The following is a 24086-nucleotide window of genomic DNA, read 5'->3' as shown; positions in this document are numbered from 1 at the left end:
CACCTCATGGAAATGATTGGGTCTTGAACCCTGTCAAACACCATGGGCTTCGTATTGTCAAATTTCCGATACTGGAAAGCCCTCTAGCGCCAATCCCCACAACAATAACGACTGTGGTGGATGCAACATTAGTAGCCTCAGGAAGTGAAGCATATTGGTCATCAAAGAACTCCATCGTAGCAGTCTTGATAAACCCAAACAACTCCGGTATCTGCCCTCGGATAATAGAAACAACCTCTTCCTGAATAATCTCCCTAACCCGGTCCTCAGTCAATCCTGGCCTATCCTGTCCACCCGATCCCGCTCCGGCTCCTGTCTCAAATCATCTCGTAACCACCATACTGAAAAAAGCGAAGATATATCTAATAAAAAGCATATCATACTACAGGAACTATTACCCATAAAACGCTAGTGATTGTGACTTCCATGTTACACATATGGGTCTTGTGCTTCTAGTAGTACGGGCCCATACTACCTTCCACACATACCCGTATTTGTCTCATGAGATCATCACAACAACCATAAAAATACTCACCAGAATATGCATACACCCTATTCTCACTTCCTAGAGAAACGCTAGACATCCCTCATTGGGTCGGCTGACTCCACATAACTCATCCATGAAACTTCCACCAACCCTATAGCACTTGTGTAAGCTAAGCATACATAAAACTGGATCCTATAAACAGTCGAATACTTGATTTAACCCTAAGCCCGCAACCAAACAAGGAACAGGAAATAAGGCTAAATCAAACATTCCCGGGTTATAAAATCTTTATTATGTACAATTTTGATGCATAGACTAAGAAACTACAGTAATGATGTCAATTCCATATAAGAACAAAACCCTAGGCTACTGTAACACCTATATTTAAGGTATTCTTTTTAACGCTTGAGTTATGTTTATTTTTCATGTTTAGCCCCAGGTGGCAATTCTTTAATTTTAGAGATCTTTGGAGTACGCCGGGCATACACCCTTGTACGCAAGGCGTACTCCGGAGTGCACTAGACTGCTGGGCATACGCATGTATGCATGGAATATGCAGTTAGGGTGCAAACCCTAAGTTTTAGGGCTTGGACCCTTTTTAAGCTCACTTATGGCCTTAATCCCTTTTTCACCTCCAACTTCTCTCCTTATCTTGTAAACCCTAAATGTGCTTATCCTTTTGAAGCTTGTTGTGGCCATTTTTGATGCATTCTTGGAGCTCTTGGAGTAGAAGGAAGAACATTGAAGTGGTGGTTTTGTACTCTAGGATTTGGATCCAACATTTGTGCCCCCTTGTCTACCTTGTGAAGGTAAAAAGCTTCAAACTTGATGATTGAATCTCTTGGATCTAGTTTTGATGAAGTTGTTTCCTTTTTGGTCCTAAAATTAGACTTTGTGAGTAGGAGGTACTCCAAGGTATTTGAGTTGTCCTTTTAAGGGTTTTAGGGTTGATAAGTCATAAAGTTGGGTTCTTAGTCACTTGTTTTCACCTATTCAAGTGTTAGATGGTCTTAATGGGTTAAGAGGCTAAAGGTTTTGGTTTTTAAGGGCTTAACAATCATGCTAGGCCATAAAGTTGGTAACTTCATGGATTAGGACATATTATGGGACCTAGATCTGAAGTTTGGACGTGGGTGCTTAAGGGATTAAGCTCTTGATTATGAGGTTGGCATGTAGCCTCATACGCAGTGCGTACCTAAGGGTATGGTGAGCGTACGAGGTCAGCACCCCGTCTTCCGGTGAACTGTGGAGTACGCCCCGCATACCGACCGAGTCAACCTGATTGACTCAGTTGACTTTTACCTGACTTTGACTAGGGTTTGACATAGGGGCATTTTAGGTATTTTGAATGGTAGTTTGAGTTTTGGTGGTTTTTAATTGTAAAGGTGGTCGGTAGTGTGAGTTTCAAAGCAGTGTGTCAGTTCAGCTTTCCGTCTGCCTGTGAGGTGAGTTTTCTCACTATACCCATGGGTCGAAGGCACCAATGTGGAGCCATTTCTTGTTATGTGGAATGGTTGTTGTCTTTGTGATAATTATATAAAAGACCAGGACCTGGTAATTATATGAATGGCCATGATCTGGCCCTTGACAATTATATGAAAGACCAGGATCTGGCCCCTGGCACTTGTATGTAAGTATGGGATTTAGCCCTTGACATTGCAAGGAAAGACCATGGTGGTAGCCCATGACACTTGTATGTAAGACCAGGATCTTGCCCTCAGTATTGCAAGGAAAGACCATAGGGGTAGCCTATGGTATTTGTATGTTTTGTTTATGTGGTACTTTGGGGAAACTCACTAAGCTTTTGTTTACGGTTGTATTTGTGGTTTCAGGTACTTCCTGTACTAAGGGAGGACCCGGCTTGATGACGCAACGTTCGATTCTCACTATTTTCTGCATTTTCGAGATTTTACTTTGATGATTCGACACTATTGCTATGTGATGATTTTTGGAATAATGTGATGGTTTTAACTCCTATTTTTTTTAAATGAAAATTTTTATTCTGGTTTTTGGGCTGTTACAAATTGGTATCAGAGCCTTGGTTTGAGGGATTCGGGCACACTTTTGGGTGTATCAGAACTTAGATTGAGGAAATGATAATGTTTTTAAAAGAAAAAGAACTTGAAATTTTGAAAAATATTATTTTAAGAAAGAGGGGAGTACGATGTGTGCAATAAGCCGAGGTCAAGTAAGTGTTTCCCAAGTTACCCATACTTATGTATTATGATTAGTATGCTTGATATGTGAATTGCATGCTAGATTAGGGCTAAGGATACCTTCAGGAATCGTATGACAAAACTGCCTGAATTGTGTAATACCTTATAACTTGATAAGATTTAATGCCATGTATTACTTGGAATTGATATCGGCTCAACTATTTGCTATACGCATGATTTAAAAGTTGTATATGCTTAGGACTATATATCACTAGAATGACCGGTTTGCCTCATTTCATGTTCCTTGTTTGGCTGTGGACTTAGGGTAGAATCTTCATCCGACAGTCTATGCGGTCCTATTTTGTGTATAACTTGCATGCATAAGGCAACCATCGGTGGTGATTGAGGTTCTTGGTATTGCTAGTGGTAGGGGATTGAGATTTCCTAGAAGATTCTAGTATATGTATGATGTGTATCATAGGTTGTTATTGGTTGTAGTATGGTAATTTAGAGGAATCAATATTTACCTTGAAGAAGGTATAAGTAGGTGTGGAAGGTAGTATTGGGCCCGTACTACTGGAAGCACATGACAAGTGTAGATCTAAGGATCCTAAGGGTACTTGTGTGTTGCGAGTTTCCCTCGATTGTTTGATGATTGTTTATATCTTGTGTTTCAGTTTGAGGATGGTGGTCACTCGCTTGGTATCATGAGGTACGGGTTCTGGCTTTGGACCGGGTTCAGGTTCTGGCTCAGAACCGATTGATGAGAGGTTGCATGAGCTTATTGCAGCCGAGGTTACTTGTGGTATTCTTGATGCTACCCCCGTGATTTTTGGCACCGTCAAGGAAGAGATTATGGAGCTCATGGAGGAGCGACTCAGTTGACTTTGACTAGGGTTTGACTTAGGGGCATTTTAGGTATTTTGAATGGTAGTCTGAGTTTTGGTGGTTTTTAATTGTAAAGGTGACCGTTAGTGTGAGTTTTAGAGCAGCATGTCAGTTCATCTTTCTGTCTGCCTGTGAGGTGAGTTTTCTCACTATACCCATGGGTCAAAGGCACAAATGCCGACCCATTTCTTGTTATGTAGAATGCTTGTTGTCCTTGTGATAATTGTATGAAAGACTAGGATCTAACCCCTGGTAATTGTATGAAAGAACAGGATCTGGCCCCTGTCAATTATATAAAAGACCAGGATCTCGTCCCTGTCACTTTTATGTAAGACCGGGATTTGTCCCTCGACATCGTATGGAAAGACCATGGGGGTAGCCCATGACATTCGTATGTAAGACCAAGATTTGGCCCTCAGCATTGCAAGGAAAGATCATGGGGGTAGCCCATGGCACTTGTATGTTTTGTGTATGTGGTACTTTGGGGAAACTCACTATGCTTTTGCTTACAGTTGTATTTACGGTTTTAGGTACTTTCGGTACTAAGGGGAAGGGCCTGACTTGATAGAGCAATATTCATGCCTCACTATTTTCCGCATTTTCAATATTGTACTCTAGTGATTCGACACTACTGTTATGTGATGATTTTTGGAACAATGTGATGGTTGTAACTCATGTTTTTTTTTTAAATGAAAAATTTTATTATGTTTTTTGGGCTGTTACAGCTACTAGGCATCATATAAGCAAGCAATTCTATCATGCAATTCCTGAAGATCCCTAGCCTATCACTAGCATGCTGTTCTAACATATCATCATATCAAATAAAAGTGTCTACAAAACTAGTGTTTTCAAATCATTGTTCAAAACAGTGTTTCCCAAGATCAACAACATATAATTAGGTTGTGTATGGGCACACCTTCGCCTTCCCATGATCCTCAGAAGTACCTACAACCATAACCAAAAACTATAAGCCAACACTTAGTGAGTTTCCCCAAAGTACCACCATAAAAAACACATATCATAAACGAACATGGTCCAATCAGTCATCGGACTGGAATACACTCGGTGTACAGCCATCGGGTTGGATTACTCCCTCCTGGCCCAATCAGTCATCGGACTAGAATTCCAACATACAATAGGTCCACTCACACATCATATTAGAATAGCAATATACAACGGGCCCACACAATCATCGGACTGGAATACCCTCGGGTCCACTCAGTCATCGGACTAGAATACCCCCGGTTTATTGACTCACGTACAAAGCAGTAAAGTCTCAACCCAACACAATATGTCGACATATGACAGATAACAAACATAATCAAACAGACAGATAATCAGGCAATCAGAAATCACAGGTAATCCTACAGATCTACCGGTCTACGCATATCAACGACTTGCATATAATCATATAGATATATCCATACTTAACATATCAATGTATAATAGGATATCAATCCAATGGGCCCGCCTTAGTGCCTTTGACCTGTAAGTACAATGAGGAAAACTTACCTCACAGTATGAATAATAGTTGATCAAGTCCCAAATCCGAATCTCAGCTCTACCCATCACTTATCCATCAAAATGACCAATTCTCAAACTTAATCCAAAATACCCAAAATATATGTCACAACTAGCATTTTTAGCTAGGAAATTATATCTATGTATGATCAACTCTTGATGTATCTTGTAACTCTAAGGTTGATGTTATACATATTATTCGTTTCAAAAACAACTATTCAAAATAAAACTCACCCGTGAAGCCCTAAGCCTAATTCAATGCACTACACTCACTTGACTTTGGGCTAGTAACCCAAACTTCCAGGTTCAAACTCTTATTGGACCAGGATCCTCTTATTTGGCCTAATGGGCAAATAAACCCTCAACTTGATTATTTTGGGTTAAGATACCTCATTTGGGCCCTAATTGGACCCACATTCACTAAGTAATTGATTTTTGGGCCATAAGACTCATCATGGGCCTTACTGGGCCGAAAACCACTTGTTTAGTTTTAACATTCTGGAAACCCATTTCCTTTGTCATTTTGGGCCGTAAACACATATGTGGGCCCAATGGGCCAAAAATCCTTATTGGGCTAACATACTCTCGACTTTTATATGCCCAACACAAGTCCAACACCAAATTTCTTTCTTTCCCTCTCTAAATTCTCGACCCCATATAAAAAAAAGAATTGCAAATGATGAAAGTTTTCCACCTTCATATTGCATGGAGGATATCCATGCATTTACCTCCGATACATCCAAGACTTGCATTGTTATCCAGCATACTTCAAGAACTAGTCTCTCTCTTCTCTCTCTCCCCTCCCATCGGCCGAACCCCTCTCATTATACCTCATCTATTTTTTTTATTTCAAACACAATATTCTCTTATAACCTCCTTTCAAACTCAAATAACTCCTCTCATACTTCCCTTCCAAAAATCGTGAGTGTGTATGTGGGTGTTCAAAAGTTCCTCACCAAAGATCCCAACTTGGTAAGTTCTTGTTTAACTCTATGGTTTAAATTCAAGTTTACACTAAAAATTTCTCCTTAAATCACTCTCATTTTGTGTTCATGTTCCTAGAACCATCATGATTTCGAAAAATCTCCTCAAGAAGCAATTTAGGCCAAAAACTTCCTTCTTTCTCCTTCAAAACCAATCAAGCCCAAGGTGAGTTCATACCCCCTTGTTTTTAGTTTTGATATGTTTTTGGAGGAGAATACAAGTTGCTTTTGTGTTAGATCTATGTATTTATGCATGTACATGTGTGTTTTCATGTTATATGTTGTGATTATGTTATGAAAACATGCTAAATCTTCACCAAACTCCAAATATCTACTAAACTTGGTGATGGTTGTAAACTAAACCATCTTATGTGACTTACTATGAAGTTGAAAGGATTAAACATGCTAAGGATGTTTGAAAACTAAATAAAACCGTATAAGGGGCCATTTTTGACAAATAAACAAAAAGTGAGGTCTGTGTGTTAACTCACGGTTTTGGAGAGGACCAAAAGAGTCATTTCAGATGAAAATGGATCTTTATGACATTCATGGTTTAAAGGGGCCAAAAGTGTTAATTTTCACAAAATGGGCTTCTATTTGGGCCTTCACGGTTTTAATGAGCTAAATTTGTCAATTTTCACAAAAATGGGTCTTATTTGGAAACTCACGGTTTCATGGGTCTAAAAAGGTAATTATTGACTTTTTATGGATTAAATTGTCATTTTAAACAAACATCGGCCAAAAATGTAAATTTTCGGTTATTTGGGCTGAAAATGTCATTTCTATTAAATTTGGGCCAAAAATGTTATTTCTATCAAAAGTGGGTTGAAAATGTCATTTTATACAAAATAAGCCCTTAAAAGTAAACTTTCGGTCTTAATGGGCCTAAAGTGTCATTTTTACCAAAAATATGCCTTAATTTTAAATTTTCGGCTTAATGGGCCAAGAATGTCATTTATAATTGAGCTAAAACAAGCAATATAATAACAAAAACGTGCTAATTATGTCATTCTCACTTTTATTGGGCCTTGTTTACCCATTTTGATGTTATTGGGCCTTCGTGGTCCATTTAAATGCTTATTGGGTCTGATACATTCATCACATGTTTATTGGGCCTTAGTGACCCATTTACATGCTTATTGGGTCTGATACATTCATTACATGTTTATTGGGCCTTAGTGACCCATTTACATGCTTATTCGGCCTGATACATTCATTACATGTATATTGGGCCTTGTTGACCCATTTACATGCTTATTGGGCCTATTACATTCATTACATGTTTATTGGGCCTTAGTGATCCATTTACATGATCGACAGACCTTTTATACACATTTCATGCTTATTGGGCCTCATTCATTCATGTACATACCCATTGGGCCTTGTAACATAAATACATACACATAAACGTTATTTAAAACATTAAACAGTGTGTTACAATATTCGCGTAAACATAGTTAAGGTTCTTGTGAGACATTCTTTCATTCGTACCTACCTTGTGTACAACCTTCAGTCCTATAGTTATAACCAGGGTTTCCTGGAGGGAGAGCGAGAGTTTGTGTATAGATCTGTACGGGGTTGACAACCCCACACCTGAGCTGTTCGCTACAGTTAGACTAGGCCAGTCTAGGGTGACAAACGTCTTACCTTAAACAAGCGATGCCTGAAAAACGTCATTACATGCAGATCAGTCATATCAAACATGGTTATAACGACTCACATAGAAATTAACTCCGCTGTAAAATTTACGGAATACATATACATTTTTGCAGTTACGAAACTATATATAAACACCATTTTACGGTCTTAGGGTTTAAGACCACAACACTTTTACAAGCAGAAAATATAGGATTTTCCGTGAAACTTACATTATACATTACCTTCTACTTACAATAGAAAATATAGGATGTTCCTTGAATACTCTCTTTACACATTTTTAGAACAGAAACACACATGCTTTAATACAAGATTTGATACAAAACGCCCAAACCATTTTTATAGAAAATATCAGAGTTTCTGGTGTTTACAAAGTGAAACAAACTTTTCATATAAGCATGCTTATGAACTCACCAACATTATATATGTTGACGTTTTCAAAATAACTTGTATTCTCAAGAAATCGTTAAGCGGGTTGGTCACCAAGAACACATGGATTTTGTTGTATTTTTGTTATCCTCATACACTTATTATTTTGGAATGTAATCTGTAATCCAATACACTTATGTAAACAATGATGGTAGTATTATTGTATGTATGATGATGATGTTGTCTTGATTCAATTATTTACATTGTGATGACATTGCAAGATGAAGTCACCTAACCCCCAGACGTTTCCGCCATTCTGGTTCGGGGGTGTGACAATATCCCTAGGTCAAAATTGGTCAAAGTCAAAGTCAAAGTCAAGAAAATTCAACCCAGACCAAGTACGCTGTGCGCACTCGAGATCTAGATAGGTGCTCCCTCAAGCATACGACAGGCGTACGACAAGTTATGCCTAGCATACGCAATGACTTAACAACTTTATTTTGAGGGCTTATTTCCTTAAGTCACTACGTTAAACTTTAAGTCGTAGCCCCAAATGGCATCCCAAACCATAAAGTTTGGGGCTTACGTCTATAGATATCAGAGGATGCATCCAAGAGAGCATGATCTTTTCTTGTGTTTGAGTTTGGGGTTCTCTCCTTCCGATGAGTTCTGATAGCTATGGGTCTTTAGGGGATTATGACTTTTCCGTTCCTTTCGAGGTATGACCAGGATCGATTAGAGGATCAGAGTTGGAAGAGTGTTCTTAGAGTCCGATAGTCGATGGGCGATTAGCAGGATGATGTTTTGCGAGGGTGGTCTGGCAGGGAGATAGACCACTAGAGTTTCAAGTTCTAGAGAGTCAGATAGAGTATCACAACGGCAGTTGGGTCTATCCTTCTTCGGGGTCGAGAGTCCCTGTCAGATTCAGGTGATTTTGGTGGAGATTGTTGTAGTATATGGGGTCTTTTCGGTATTGCTTCTTGGGTTTGGGTTCGATCTTTGATAAGGAGCGATTTCGAGGGAGAAATCTAAGTCAAGTGGTGGAGAATTGTAACATCATGTTTCAGATCGTCTGTGATCAGGGTTCGTGGGCTGCAAACCAGGCATGAGGGGGGTCTCGGGGTTGCAAAGAGTTGCTAGGAGCTTAGGGAATCTCGTCACCTATCTGCGGGTTTGAGGTTCATGGGAATCGGGGTTATATCGAGGAAGCGATGATAGTTTGATGATTTGGCATGATAAGTCCTTTAGTTGAAAATGATGGCAGCAGAGTACGCTGGGCGTACGTGTGTGTACGCTTAGCGTACTCATGAACATGACTTTTAAGCAGAGCCACCTAGTACGCTGGGCGTACTAGGCACAAAAGGAAAACCCTAATTGAGGAGTGCCCCTATATAAAGAATGAGATGGCCTCATTCCTGGTCTCCATTCCCAGACACCAAACCCTCCTAACCCTAAATCTTCGTTCTTATAGCTGGATAGTGCATTTGAGAGCTTGTGAGTGTAATCTTGGGTTCTTGAAGTAGAGAAGAAGCTTTGGAAGAGAAGGAGTGAGAGCCCATAAGTTTGGATCTGAGCTTAGATGTGTGGAAAGCTTCACATAAAGGTATAAAGCTTCAAGCTTTCTTACCCTTTTGATTTGTGCTTTTCTATGGAGTATTTTAGGGTTTTGTCCCAAAAGATGGAGAGTTCATGAGATAAGGAGCTCCGAAGACCTTGATCTACCCCTTTTCAGTGTACTTTGTGGAGTAGAGTCATAAATACCTAATCTTTGACGTTAGGAGTAGGCCATGCATGAGTTATGAGCTTCATGAGGAAAAAAGATGGGTGTTTTGAGTGTTTGTGACCTAATCAGACATACAAAGGCTTAAAGTCACTAACTTTATGGATTAAGAGACATTAGGGAGTCCAACTCTGAGAAATGAGCTAAGGACTTAATGGGTTAAGACCAGGGGAATGGTCTAAAGCAAACTGAGCGTACACCCGACGTAAGATCCAGTACGCCCCGTGTACTGGGTTGATGTCTCGATCAGTTTCATGCATGCATGAGTATACTGAGCGTACCAAGAGAGGTATGCCCTGCATAAATCCTCTGTGGGCGTTTGGGCTAGAGGTTATGTTGGGCCTTAAGGGTGGGCCTGAATCCTTGGGCTTGGGTGTTGGAGACTATGAGCAGGGAAAATATTATAATTATGTATTGGGCCCTTGAGTAGGGATGGTCACTTGGATTTGGGAGTTGGGCCTCGGGAGAGCCCATTCATTATTGGGCCTTGTTGGGCCAAATGAGTTTTAGGGTGTTAATGGGCTAGTTAGTGGATTGTCTTTCTACCTAATGAGTGAGAGTTTGGACTTAGTTCCTAATTGAGTTAATTGTGGGTTTGACATAGAGTTAAAGGCCGGTCCGTAGCAGCAACGTTATAGGGGTTGTTCATCATCCGAGGTGATTCTTCTCATTATACTTTACCATGAGTGGTATTTTGTGTGACAGAGATGTCTTATGTGCTTATCTGTGTATCGTGATATCCTGCATTATTTCTTTGTGATTTATGCCGTGTATTACTCAGAGTTTACAGAGCTAAGACCGGAGGGTCCACAGAGTTAGGACCAGAGGGTCCATCAGAGTTGTGGGACTGGAGGGTCTGACTAAGACACATTGACCGGAGGGTCTTACAGAGTTATAGCCTCGAGTGGCTAATGTGTTGTATGTGGTATTTTGGGGAACTCACTAAACTTCGTGCTTACCGTGTTATGTGATATGTGTTTCAGGTTTTCTCAGGATCGCGGGAAGGCACCGGCTTGATTGTACACACCAGAACAAGAGTTATGTTTTGAGGATCCTGGAGTACGAATCAAAACAATTATGAAGTTGTGTTTTGTAAATTAAATCAGTGAGATTTTTGTGAAATGTGTTACGAGAATTATATGATTTTAAAATGAAAAATTTGTTTGAAAATTTCCGGTGTTACATAAAAAAGGATATTGGTCTGTTGTTTTGAGATAACAGTACTCCAATTGCCATTCCTGAAGCATCTATGTTTACATCAAATTGAGAGTTGAAGTTTGGTAGGGCTAACGTCACCAAGTCTTGCATGGCTATCTTAAGTTGTTCAAACGCCTCCTGTGAGTTATTCCACGCAAAAGATTTGAGTTTAAGAATATTAGTTAAAGGTGCTGCAATTTTGGCGTAGAGGGGAACAAATCGACGGTAATATCCCGTCAATCCTAAGTAAGCGCTAAAGGTTGTGAAGGATGTGGGTTGTGGCCATTGTTACATTACTTGTATATTGTCTGCTTCTGGTACTACTCCAGTTGATGAAATTTTGTGTCCCAGCAAAGAGATCTCATGCATAGCAAACATACATTTGGATGGTTTGGTGTGAAATTGGTGATCCCGTAAGCTTTGAAAAACAAGTCGTAAGTGTTCATAATGAGTATCCAAGGAAGGACTGAAGACTAGGATGTCATCCAAGAAGACTAACACGAACCGTTGAAGGGCGGTTCTGAAGAGATCGTTCATGGTGGACTGAAAAGTGGATGGTGCGTTTGTGAGGCCAAATGGCATGACGAGAAACTTGTAATGTCGTCGAATGTGCGAAACACTGTTTTATGAACGTCTTTTTCTGATACTCTTATTTGGTGGTAGCCGGATCAGAGATCTATCTTAGAAAAAATAGTTGCTCCGTGTAACTCGTCAAGGAGTTCATCGATTGTTGGAATGGGGAATCGGTCTCATACTGTCACGACATTTAGTGCTCTGTAGTCTACGAAAAACCTCTAGGAGCCATCCTTTTTCTTTACTAATAGCACTAGGTACGAAAAGAGACTTTGGCTTGGTCTAATAACTCCATTCTGAAGCATCTCTGTTATTAATGCTGTCATGATTTTTTTCTGGAACTGTGGATATCCATATGGTTTGATATTGATGATGGTATTTGGATTGGTTAGGGGAATGTTGTGGTTGTGAGGTCTAGATGGTGGTAGGGTTTGAGGTTCTTGAAAAATCTCTGACAATTGTTGGAGCAAGGTTTGTATTTTGGGATTGTCATGGGTGAGGGGTGTGGGGTTAGTGATCTGGTTGATTGGTGATGGTTTGTAATTGAGAGTATGTAGTGATGCATATTAGCGTGGATACAGAGCTAGGGGTTACGTGCTGGGTCCAAGGTTCTCCTGTCAGGGTGCATGGTTGATCTTCATGTTGGAAGGTAATCTCTGGGATTGAAAAGTCAGCTGAGAGCCTTCCCAAGGTATTAAGCCAAGTAACCCCCAAGATCACATCTGCTTCTTCCACTGGTAGGACGAAAATTGGCACCTGGAAGCGAGAGTTAGACAATTGTAAGCGGATATTAGGACAAAACCCCTGACATTGGATGTATTGACCATTGCCGACCATTACTGAGAATGGTTGAACGGATTTGGTTTCCAGGTTAAGGAGGGAGGCGACTCTCGGTTGGATGTTATTGTGTGTACTTCCACAATTATCCTGTAACACGAAGTGTTTGTAGGGATGATAACCCAAAAAACGCTGCATGCAAGAGGGAAAAGAATGCTGGTTGTGGTTCGTCAGAGCTTGTGACTGTTGTTTCTTCCTCCATGCTTTCTTGATCGTCATTGTCAACAATTAGGAGAAACTGGGGCAGTGAGTACTTATGGTCTGGTGTATACTTTTCCGGGCATTTGAAGCAGAGTCCAGCTTTTCGTCTTTCCTGTAACGTGTCAGCTGATAAGAGGGCGAATGGTAGTGTAGGATTTGTTTTCATGGGTCTTGGGGTGTTTGACGAAAGTGGAGTTAAGGTAGGAGTGACGTTAGGGTTTGTTGACCAACTGGATGGGCTGGTTTTAAAAGTTGTTAATATTGCGTATGTTTCGTTCGTGGGAGTGTTCTAGCGACAGTTGGTCGGATAGCGTGGTGATGTGATTAACAAGGTTGGCGGTGGTTTGTGATTGGGAATCGAATTTGGCCGTCAACAATTTCATGGATTTGATTAGGTTGCCGATGTGGGCTGTATGCTGTTGCGCTGCTGCATTAGTGGCGACGATTAACTGGGCTAATTGGTCGGATACGGTGGGTGGTACTTCTTCTGACGTGGATGAAACATCTTTTCGAGACGTGAATGAAATCACCAATTGATAGTTTAACCCTTATAGGGGGTAAGGCTCCAGTACGTAAATGTAAATCCGAAACAAGAACTGAGGTAATTTTTCTGATCTTTTTTATGCAATCCTAAATCTTTAAATACAAGAAGGGAAACAAAGCAAGCTAATAATGCATGGGAAGGAAAATGGAACATGGAAAAAGAAATGGAAACATGGGAGAAAATGTCTTCCTAACTGCATGCAGAAAAGTAGGACGTGGATGACTGCTTCAGTCTTCAAGCCTTGCTGGTCGCTTGGTTATTGGGTTGGACTCCTTGAATTGGCTTACTGGGCTCGTATCAAGGTCGTTTGCATCGATGAAGACGCAAATATGAGGTTGGAGGCCGTTACTTTCAGATTTTAAAATCGTGAAGGACAACCCTTGGGAACTTAAGACCCTACTCGATCCGTGAAATCTGAAATCAAAGTGATTTGGTTCTGTTTTTGCAAACACACACAGAGAGATAGAAAGTGTATTAGAGGTATTTTGCTGCTTTTGAGTTGAGATAGAGTACGGTGGGTTTTCGTCAAAGACTTGGAAGCTGATGTTCACGAAGTATGGAAAAAATATGACATCCAATTAGCGATAGTTTGTTTGGTGCTGAATGGTTTCTTGTATGATCCATACATAAGGGAAGGTGGCCAGGATCGACAGATAGTAGCCGATATCTCAGGATTCAATATTGACTCAAGAGATATATGAAGGAATCGATCGATTCAATTGCAGAGTTGGTTAATTATTTGACTGATTTAAATTAACAAAGAGTCGAGTCAAAAGAAGAGATAAAAAGTAAGAAGGGAAGTTAAGGAGCCTAGGTTAAACTATGTATAATAATGTAAGATTTAAATAATAATATTATTATATTTATGGATTGTTGTATTTTTAGCGACGTTTTAAATATATTTTTAGAAATAATAAGGTTTGTATAAGACTGGAAGGAGTGGGAGGGATGGTTCCCTCACTTTTGGTGGGCCATATACCCTTCTATTCCTCACTCTCCTTTCCCTCACCTAAAAGCTAAGTTCCCTCACTTTTTTTTTTAATATTTTAAATAAAATTAATTTTTTTATTTATAATTTTTAAATTAATATCAAACATAAAATTTAATTAAAAATAAAAAGCATTTGATTAAGTAAAATAAAAATTACATTAACCCTAATATTTAAATAAATAGAACCCCCCTCCCCCACACCCCCCCCAAAAAAAAAAAAAAAATCAAACAAACTACAACATAGTAAAAATTATTAATTAATATCCTAATTTTATTTAAACTTAGATACGTCACTCGGAATCATCGTCTTCGTCCTCGCCTAGATCATCTGCATCATTCTCCCCAGCGTCACTCTCGTCGTCGGAATCTTCACTCTCGACGAACATATCAGAATCCTCGTCTGATTCGTCAAACAAATCATCATCATAAGATAACTCTTGCGGGGGCTGAACATGAGCCCTATAAATGTGCTCCACCAAATCAACACGAAGGGCCTAATGAAGGTCGCGATTGTGTACTTCTTTTCTATTCACTATATACTCTTGTGTACCAACGACTACTCCTTCGACATTTGGCAAAACTTCATTTTCGTTGTATCGGCATATCGCTCTTCCTTCGTCTTCAAGAATCATATTATGCAATATGATACATGCATACATTACATGTTGTAACCTTTTCACCTCATATGACCTTGCCCCGACCGTTAGTACTTGCCAACGTCTCTTAAGTACACCAAATGCTCGCTCCACATCCTTCCTAGCTGACTCTTACGCCTCTTTAAACTTTTTCCTTTTCGGGTCGTTAGGACATGTAAACGATTTCACAAAAACAGACAAGGGAGGATATATACCGTCAATAAGATAGTATCAACGCTTATATGCTACCCTATTTGCTTGAAAAGGTACATCGTGTGACTTTCCAAGGTAGATATCGTTGAATACAGGCGACTGGTCTAGCACGTGGATGTCATTGTTTGCACCAGCTAGACCAAAGAATGCATGCCATATCCAAAGATCATGTGATGCGATAGCCTCTAGAATAATCGTCGGCTCTTTGTGGTCGCCTCTCATGTACTGACCACGCCATGCGTTGGGGCATAATGACCAACTCCAATGCATGCAATCGATACTACCTAGCATTCCAGGGAATCCATGTTTGCCTTCATGCACCGTATACACTTGGTGGATATCGTTGATAGTTGGTTTGCACAAATATCGTTGTCCGTAAACCAAACAGATCGCTTTGCAGAACTTGTACACAGAGTCCCTCACGGTACGCTCTGACATTCTAAAATACTCATCCCATTTGTCTGCGCCCATGCCGTATGCTAGCTGACGAATTGAAGCCGTGGATTTTTGAATGGGAGAGAAACCTTTTTTCCCCTTGCATCCATTTTCCATTGGAAATATGGAAAACGGCCTTCCAAATCGCCAACAATACGTAAAAATAGTTCCTTCTTCATCCGGAACCGACGTCGAAACTTTACAGCGTAGACGGCGTCATCTGCAAAATAATCTTCTATAAGACGATCGTGTCTGACTTCGTGATTTCTACGTAACGACGACTTTCTTAGGTTAGGTCGTGCACGTGATGTTTCACCAAGTCGGTTTTGATAGTAGCAACCGTTTTCGCCATGACGGAACCGATAAACTTAGCCTCCTCTACTGCCGTCGAATCGGATGATGAAGATGGTGACATTTTGAGTAATATTTTTTAGAGAGAAATATAGAGAAATATAGATTATGGTTTAAAAAATGATAAAATGTGTGAGTATTTATAGATTAAGAAAAGGAAAGGAAAAAAGAAATATATATATATATATATATATATAAATATATATATAAATATATATATATATATATATATATATATATATATATATATATATATATATATATATATATATATATATATGTTAACGGCTATATAGCCGTTTGAGTATAAAAAAGAAAAAAAAATTGCAGTGGCCAATAGTTGGAAGAGAGAGAGAGCGGGACTCTCTCCCCCCGATTGCTTCCTATGGTTCCTTTCCCGCACCCACGGTGCGGTGTGCACAGGTGCGGGATCGGTTCCCTCGCCCTTCCCTCACCCCACTCCGTCCGGCCTAATAATGTAGTATGATATATATATATATATATATATATATATATATATATATATATATATATATATATATATATATATTCAAAACAATTTGTATTGTATAGGAGTTGATTATCTACTATTTCTTTTTAAGTATCACATTTACCAAATGGAACACTTTCTGCCTGAAAACAAGTTTGATGATAAAATATAAAATGTATTTTTATTACTATGAACAGCTGCTAGATCAGCAAAATAAGTTGCAGGGTTATGCGAGAATATGTCAAAATACAACCTGTACCCCCTTTTCTCGATTAGCATTGACATCCATATGTAACTCCAACATTGATCTCTATAATAAAGATCAATTTCAACTAATCAAACATATTATTTAAGGTAAGAGAGGTGAAAGGAATCTCAACCTACATCAGGTTTGATTTTGGAGTTACATCCAAAATAGATTTTCGAGTTCAACATGACTTTATCAATGTATACCTACACGAGATCATGTGAAACTTTTCTAATTTTGCAGCTGCCGGAGATATTGCTTCTTGAAAAGACCTCAAGAAATATCTATATGTAAGCTTCTTTTTGCTTCAATCTCTTATAGTAACTTAAATATAGACATGTATTTTCTTAATCACATTATTGATCAGGTTATTGCTATTTTTCTAGGTTATCTCATACATCAATCACTGCTACACCTTTTTGACATTGGTCCATCAAGGTGAGGTGTTTCACGGTAGGGTAGGGTTGAGAAAGAAATTTGAGGTTCAAGATAATGAAATCGAGTGATGTTTGGTCAAACAAATGGAGGTTATGGTGGTGCTTAGCTGTAACAGGTGATGACAAGTGATGGTTAGCATAGAGTGAAACCAGTGGTTTAATCTCTGGTGGTGTTAGATGGTGGTCTGATTAAGTGGCTTACTGTGATGGTGGGTGTAGGTTGATGACCCGATATGATGTGGATGGTTTATGTATTGAAAGAGCACAATAATTATATAGTTGTTTATGAGATAGTGAGATCATCTATTTCTTATTTTGGGATCATTTGATAAGATAGATCTTTGATTGTAGATGATGTTTTTTTACAGAGCAAGAAAATGAAGGGATTGAAGTGGAAGAAGGCAATAAGATTCATGTAAATGGTTGAATTATTCACCAAACATAGGTAATCAACAATCTGATTAGATCCTTAATCATTTTAGTTTAACCTTTATATTCCAATATAATAACCTTTTACAAACATGCTCTCATTTTTTGTTAATTTTTCCAATTGGTCTTTGTTATATAGGAGGTGGTGTTAGAATAGTTTTCCTTGGAGTACTAGACACTATTGGCAGGTTATAATCACAGGAAATGGTCTTGTGGGTCTTTATCATGTAGTTTGCACAAGCACAATCAATGGGTCTAATTGGCACAAGTATGGAATCTTATGTTTTATTGGGTGTTTTGGTCGATTATGCCCCTAAGGTTTGGAAGCTGTTTTGATTCTCCTTTTGATAATTACAAAAATTGTTCGGTGGATCATCGACATGTAATTACATAATTAGTAGTCTATGGCGTAATTCTAGAACCTTACTTTTATTGGTGGGTGTTTTGGACCATTACGCCCTATATTTTTTGTTAGTTGTTTAATTTTGTTTTTTGGAATTTTGGGTCGACTTTACCCTTCGAACCTATTTTGCCTTAGTCATGTTGTAACATATTATCGGTGTAGTGGGATTGATATGGATATTGGTTGTAAATTTGATGTTGAATGAAATTATATTGAAGTTGTTTGCTTTGGAAAGTTCTAACGATTAAATTAAAAATACGTTTTATTGGTATTATTAAAAAAATAAATAATAAGTTATCATTTTATATAAATTTTCTAAACAAACATAAATTTAAAACTTAAACAAAAGTCGGAAGCGGTAAACATCGCTCTACATTTTCAACTTTTAACTTTTTTTAATTTTCAAAATTTTGAATATTACAACAAAATTTTTAAATTTTAAAAAATTAAAATATTTATTTTCTTAGGATATATAACTATTTGATTATTTTTAAATAAGTTACTTATATTCTAACAAAGTATGTAGATAAAAATAAAAAACTGTCATATTTATCGATTTTATTAGGAGGTAGGTAATATTTAATTTTTATAAAATAAACTCTAATTTAATTTTGGATCGTAGCTTAGGTGCATATTAATATTGTACATTCAATCATTAGTAATTTTATGCACGTTCGTTATTATAGTCTTAAAATTAAAATTTCAAATACTTGTTACTAAAATTCTTATTAAGTTTTTAGACAAAATTACATAAATGACCCATGTGATTCCCTAGATTCTTCTTGGTTTTTGTCCTAAACGTTTTTTCGTAACATATATGGTCCATAAGGTTTTTGCCCCAAAAGAAACTAATTTACTAAACAAATATTCGTTGTCGGTCGCATTGCGCGGATAACGGCTAGTGAATATATATATATATATATATATATATATATATATATATATATATATATATATATATATATATATATAGACACACACACACACACACTTTTAATATAACAAAATAGTAAGAAAATTTTCAGCCAGCCGAAATTTGAAATTTTATATTTGCAAATTGTTTGTGGAATATAAAAACTTCATGTACAATTTTGCATATAGTCGATGTTGGTGATTTTAGTTTTGTCAATCCTGTTAGTCTAATCATTATTAACTCGAGACATTCTAAGTTCATCTTTGGCTATAACCCGAGATTGGAGGTCAAAAGTACACATTTAGGTAAACAAAAGTTTACTCGACAACACAAGGTCCTTGGGTAGTGCCCGCGGTGGGGTTCAAAGGGACATCACCCCTGGCGAGGCTTAAGGTACAACACCCTTGCCCAAAACCAAATCCTTATGTGAATGAATTGACCTTAAAATTATGGGATAATGTCACTATAGCACACGAAACTTTCTTCATTTGGTTAATTTGGTCCTTAAAGTTTTTTTGGTACATTAGACCAGTAAACTCGTAATTGACCTATTAATTACACCATTTTATCAACTTTTAGAAGGTTTCCTGGTTACAATGCTTATGTGGCATGCTGATGTGTCCAATAAGCTTATGTGTCGAAGAAGTACACTTGTTGATATAGGCTTATTAATTTCGAACCCTTATTCAGACCTCCATTAAAACTTTACTTACTCTTGTGTGAAAAGTCAAAGACTTCCCCCCGACTATTTCCGTCCTGAAGAACAATGTCTTCGAGCTTATCGATCTCAAGGAGTCATGTAACACCCGATATCAGGTACGCATTAAAATTCAAGTCAAACTTCATATTTTTACCCTTGGACTCAGCGAGTTGAAGGCTCAACTCGTCGAGTAGGATCGACTCCGGGTCGGGGGATTAAGTGACCTACTCGACGAGTCGGAAGACCGACTCGGCTAGTAGGAGCTGTATGAGTGAAACCCTAATCAGTTGTGAGAATCTTTGAGCTATATTGTGCCTTTGCATCTTGATTTGAAGCGAGAAGAAGGAAGGGAAGTTTGGTGAATCAAGGAGCAAGTCAGTGGATTCCGAGTTTGGTTGCATTTCTAGTGTATTTGAGGTAAATAGCCCATATCTTGACCTCCTATGTGTTAAATCTAAATTGGGGATTGAACCTTGGCATCTTTGGGGGCTTTTCCATGTCATTTCGGATTCTAGGGTGTAATGTAGGGTAGAAGCTTCAGATCTGGAACCTTGGAGGGTCCTCATGCCATAAAGGTGCCATCTTTATGGCCATGAGAACCCCATGCATGTAATAAAACCCCATTTTTGGTCTTTTAAGCTTAAAAGTCCCATGCATGGACGTAAAGTTCATGACTTTACGTGTTATATCAGTCTTAGAAGCCCAGATCTACCTTTTGGATGAGTTTTGCACAACAGAAATCGAGTTATGGACTTGGGCATAAGTCGACTCAACGAGTCGCTCATGGGACTTGGCGAGTCGAGGGTTTGGTTCTCCAACCTTTTATGATTCGAAGGGATCCATTTGAGTTTAGAAGGGATCTAGATGAGTCCAGAAGAAGGACTTAATGAAATAGACGTAGTAATGGACCTGGAAACCATGGCACTCGGCGAGTGGATGAACACACTCGGCGAGTCCAAGGCAATCTCCCAACCCATGAAGACGGACTCGATGAGTTGTTCATACAACTTGGCGAGTCACAGACTGGTCACACTCATATGATGAAGACGAACTCGATGAGTTCAAGGATGAACTTGGCGAGCCAGATGAGGATAGTCCTGATGCTATGATTGAAGGAAAACTCGTGCAGTTCTTGCTAGACTCGACGAGTAGAGTCGGGGTCGGGAACTGTAACATCCCCCTCTGGCACGTATCACAATATTGTCCGCTTTGGGCCACTCGGCACGAGGACTTCCCAGGGGGTCACCCATCCTGGTATTACTCCCGCCCGAGCACGCTTAACTGCAGAGTTCTTATGGGATCTGCTGCCCTCACGACTTTAAAACGCATTGTGATAGGGAAGGTATCCACACCCTTTATAAGGAATGCTTAGTTCTCCTTCCCAGCCGATGTGAGATCAGATCTAACCCACTTTCACCCACCATTATAGGGTTCGACGTCCCCGTCGAACACATCGACCCATACTCTGGCTCTGATACCATTTGTAACATCCCCCTCTGGCACGTATCACAATATTGTCCGCTTAGGGCCACTCGGCATGAGGACTTCCCAGGGGGTCACCCATCCTGGTACTACTCCCGCCCGAGCACGCTTAACTGCAGAGTTCTTATGGGATCTGCTGCCCTCACGGCTTTAAAACGCGTTGTGATAGGGAAGGTATCCACACCCTTTATAAGGAATGCTTAGTTCTCCTTCCCAACCGATGTGGGATCAGATCTAACCCACTTATTGAAACGTCCGAGTTTCAGGGCTAAGCATTTTTGTCAATGTAATAGTCTAGGTCAACTCTTGTAACTCTTTTTGAAGTAATAAAGATGAAATATTGGAGTATTATGTGAATTATGTGTGTTAATTTATGTGTTTATTATTTAATTATAAATGTATAATTAATAAAGAATAAAAATGAGCGTCAAAATTAAAGTGTGAGATAATCCCGATATCTCTACATAAAGTTGTAGAATATGTCTCAAGGTTTCCGTGCATATAAGGAACGCCGAAATCCGAGTTATAACGAAGAAGTTATGACCCGTCGAAGTTTCACGACAGAACCGACACGATACCGGGAAGCGTGAATAGTGAATTTACGATAGAGCGAGATTTAGCCTTAGCGATCTAAAAGAAAGTCGTAGAATATGTTAAACTAAGAACATTGATAAAAAGAATGCCCAAATCTAACTTCGTATGAAGAAGTTATGAGATTTTAAACAGACCAATCCTGTCCTGGCCTGTTAAAAATATAACTTTAAAAATAAAGTCAAAATTAGCCGACGGAGTCTAAACGAAAGTTGTAGAGTACGTCTCCACTTACGCGTGGATATAAAGAACGTCAAAAACGGAGTTCGTATGAACGAGTTACAAGTTATAATAGCATATTTACGTATTAAAATAAAGTATAAATCATGTATACGTACACACACACACACACACACACATATATATATATATATATATATATATATACATATGTATATATCATTAGAAAGGTATTGACGATGCGGTCATTATAGGACTAATGTTGAGTTCTTTCGACATTAGTTTAGTACAAATATCATTAAATCCATTTAAAATAGTATTATAGAGGGGTGTTTAGTTGTTTATATAACTAAAAGGTCATTAAGTAATTATGGAGGGTAGTTTTTGAAAATTCAATTAGTATAAATAAGAGCCTTGGGCTCTCATATTTCTTGCACCATTCTCTTGATTCAAGAGACTTTCTCTCATTATCCCCCGAGCATTTCGGTCCCTCGTGATTCGACTTCTCTTTCTGTAGTTTAGTATAGTAAGGTGAGCGCTGAAGCGCTGCACGAATCTTTCTTAGAAAGATTCAGCGACGAAGTTCTGCCCCTGCAGAGCCCGACTCCTAGCTAAAACCCCCTTGTAAGTAAGTTATGCTTACCTTATTTTAATATAGCTTATATTTAAAATTAGTATTGTTATTATGAACTTATAATAAATATTTGAGCTATTATTATAACTTATATAAGTGTCGTTATAATTTTTTTTTAACTACTCGCGGTACGGGGAATCTGGTTTAAAGGGCCGCATAGGGTTGTTGGATTTCAGAAGTGCTATATGCCAAAATGGTCCTGCCCTCCGGTGTTTTATGTCTGGCCCCTGTCTGTACATAGTGGTTGAAAAATATTGTTTAACGCTTATATAATAATAATAATACTAAGACTAATAGTTGGTCACAGTAAATATTAGACTAAAATTTAGCGATAATAATGCTAGGTTTCGTCGAAGGAAAATAGAATCGTTAGAAGCAAGCGCTGCCCGATTTTGGAATCATCACTTTAACAAGTGAGTGCATAGTTACTTTCAACTTACACATAGATATGAAGTATTTTATATAAATTACGTGCTATGTGTGCATATTATCTGAATACTTGCTATCTATGCTAGATGAACGTTGTTATACATGTTTTCAATGATTTAAACTATATATGTATTTTATATCTACGAAAATGTTGGGGTAAAACATGGGTAGATGTAATAGGTGATGTGTGATAAAATGATGAGAGGCCTCGATGTTGATGTTGTTGATTCTGTCATCTAGCGGAGTATGGATGACGACCACAGACTCTTCTAGACAGTCCAATGGAACACTAGCAGGCTCGCAATCTGTAGGTGTTTGTGAACGATGTGTTCACCAGTGTACTCCATCCCCCACATGGTTGCCTTTAGGACATTTATTGCTGAGGAATCCCCTTAGCAGTAGTGTCCGTCCCGATGATGATCCTTAGGCTAGGTCCCTTATGATAGGTGTTTAGGGACGTAAAGTGAGGATAACGGGAACGGGTAATCGGGTTATTGTTGATTGATGAAATTAATAAACTTATTTATTGTGGGTTGAAAACCCTATGTGCTCACCAGGCTCCCAAGCCTAACCCACTCAGTTTCTTGTATTACAGGTAGTGGCGCATGAGCATAGGTGATGTTTTGGACGAAGGATTACGGATATAGGCCTGTAGATATGAAATAATGTAGTAAGGCTTATATTGTACTGTTTATGCTTTTGATCTGTACGAACATGACATTCCAAGTCTTTTAATGAAATACATTTCTATGGAAATGCTTTTGATAAATCTTTATCATATTTTGTCTTGGGACAAATTCCTCAACACTTTCCTTTAAAATGTAACTCTGATTTTTAAACAAAGCATAAACAAATTGGTCTTTTCTGGCCGTGATTTTGGGGATGTCACAGTTGATATCAGAGCATTAGTTTAAGCGAACTAGGAATTTTTAGGATTTCTAGACTTAAACTTAGAATGCTAAGCGATGATTGTGAGGTGTGAGCACTAGCTTATTTTAGGAACTGTGCCTAAAATTGCTTTTATGTGCTAAATGCTTTGTGCATGATATGCGGTTATTTGTTCGGATCTATGGTCTGTTGCCGACCGGATCTGGAAACCTTATGTGTTTAGGATTCGAAACGTACGACTACGATATTAGAACTAACATGTAAACGTTTCGGAGTGATAAGGACGATTTAAACGTCTATCCTAAATAAAGATCTAAATTCACCTTATTCGGTGTATAGATCAAGATAGCAAGGACCCATAGCGGAAACGTGAACGCGAATGGAGGTAGGAACCAACCCCCAGTGGTTCAGCAAATACCTGTTGTTGAAGAAGTTGCACTTGAGCCA

General features: G+C 38.6%; 1 protein-coding gene and 1 long non-coding RNA gene across 2 annotated transcripts; one reads left to right on the top strand and one right to left on the bottom strand.

Annotated features, from left to right (window-relative positions):
• Positions 1-15048: 15048 nt before the first annotated feature.
• On the bottom strand, positions 15049-15582 carry LOC145089076 (uncharacterized). Its single transcript, XM_079027572.1, has one exon. It carries the CDS (start codon positions 15580-15582, stop codon positions 15049-15051), a length of 534 nt encoding a protein of 177 aa, XP_078883698.1.
• A 1046-nt stretch (positions 15583-16628) lies between these two features.
• LOC145090252 (uncharacterized) lies at positions 16629-17993 on the top strand. The gene is made up of 3 exons (XR_013701457.1): positions 16629-16843; positions 16940-17435; positions 17559-17993. It is a non-coding gene; the product is annotated as an uncharacterized LOC145090252 (long non-coding RNA).
• Positions 17994-24086: the final 6093 nt, after the last annotated feature.

The sequence above is a fragment of the Lactuca serriola genome, chromosome 2, assembly GCF_051521515.1.
Source record: "Lactuca serriola cultivar US96UC23 chromosome 2, Lser_US96UC23_V15, whole genome shotgun sequence".
In the NCBI taxonomy this organism is placed as follows: Eukaryota; Viridiplantae; Streptophyta; class Magnoliopsida; order Asterales; family Asteraceae; genus Lactuca; species Lactuca serriola.
The sequence above is the reverse complement of the archived record's forward strand: the minus strand, read 5'-3'. Positions and strand labels throughout refer to the sequence as shown.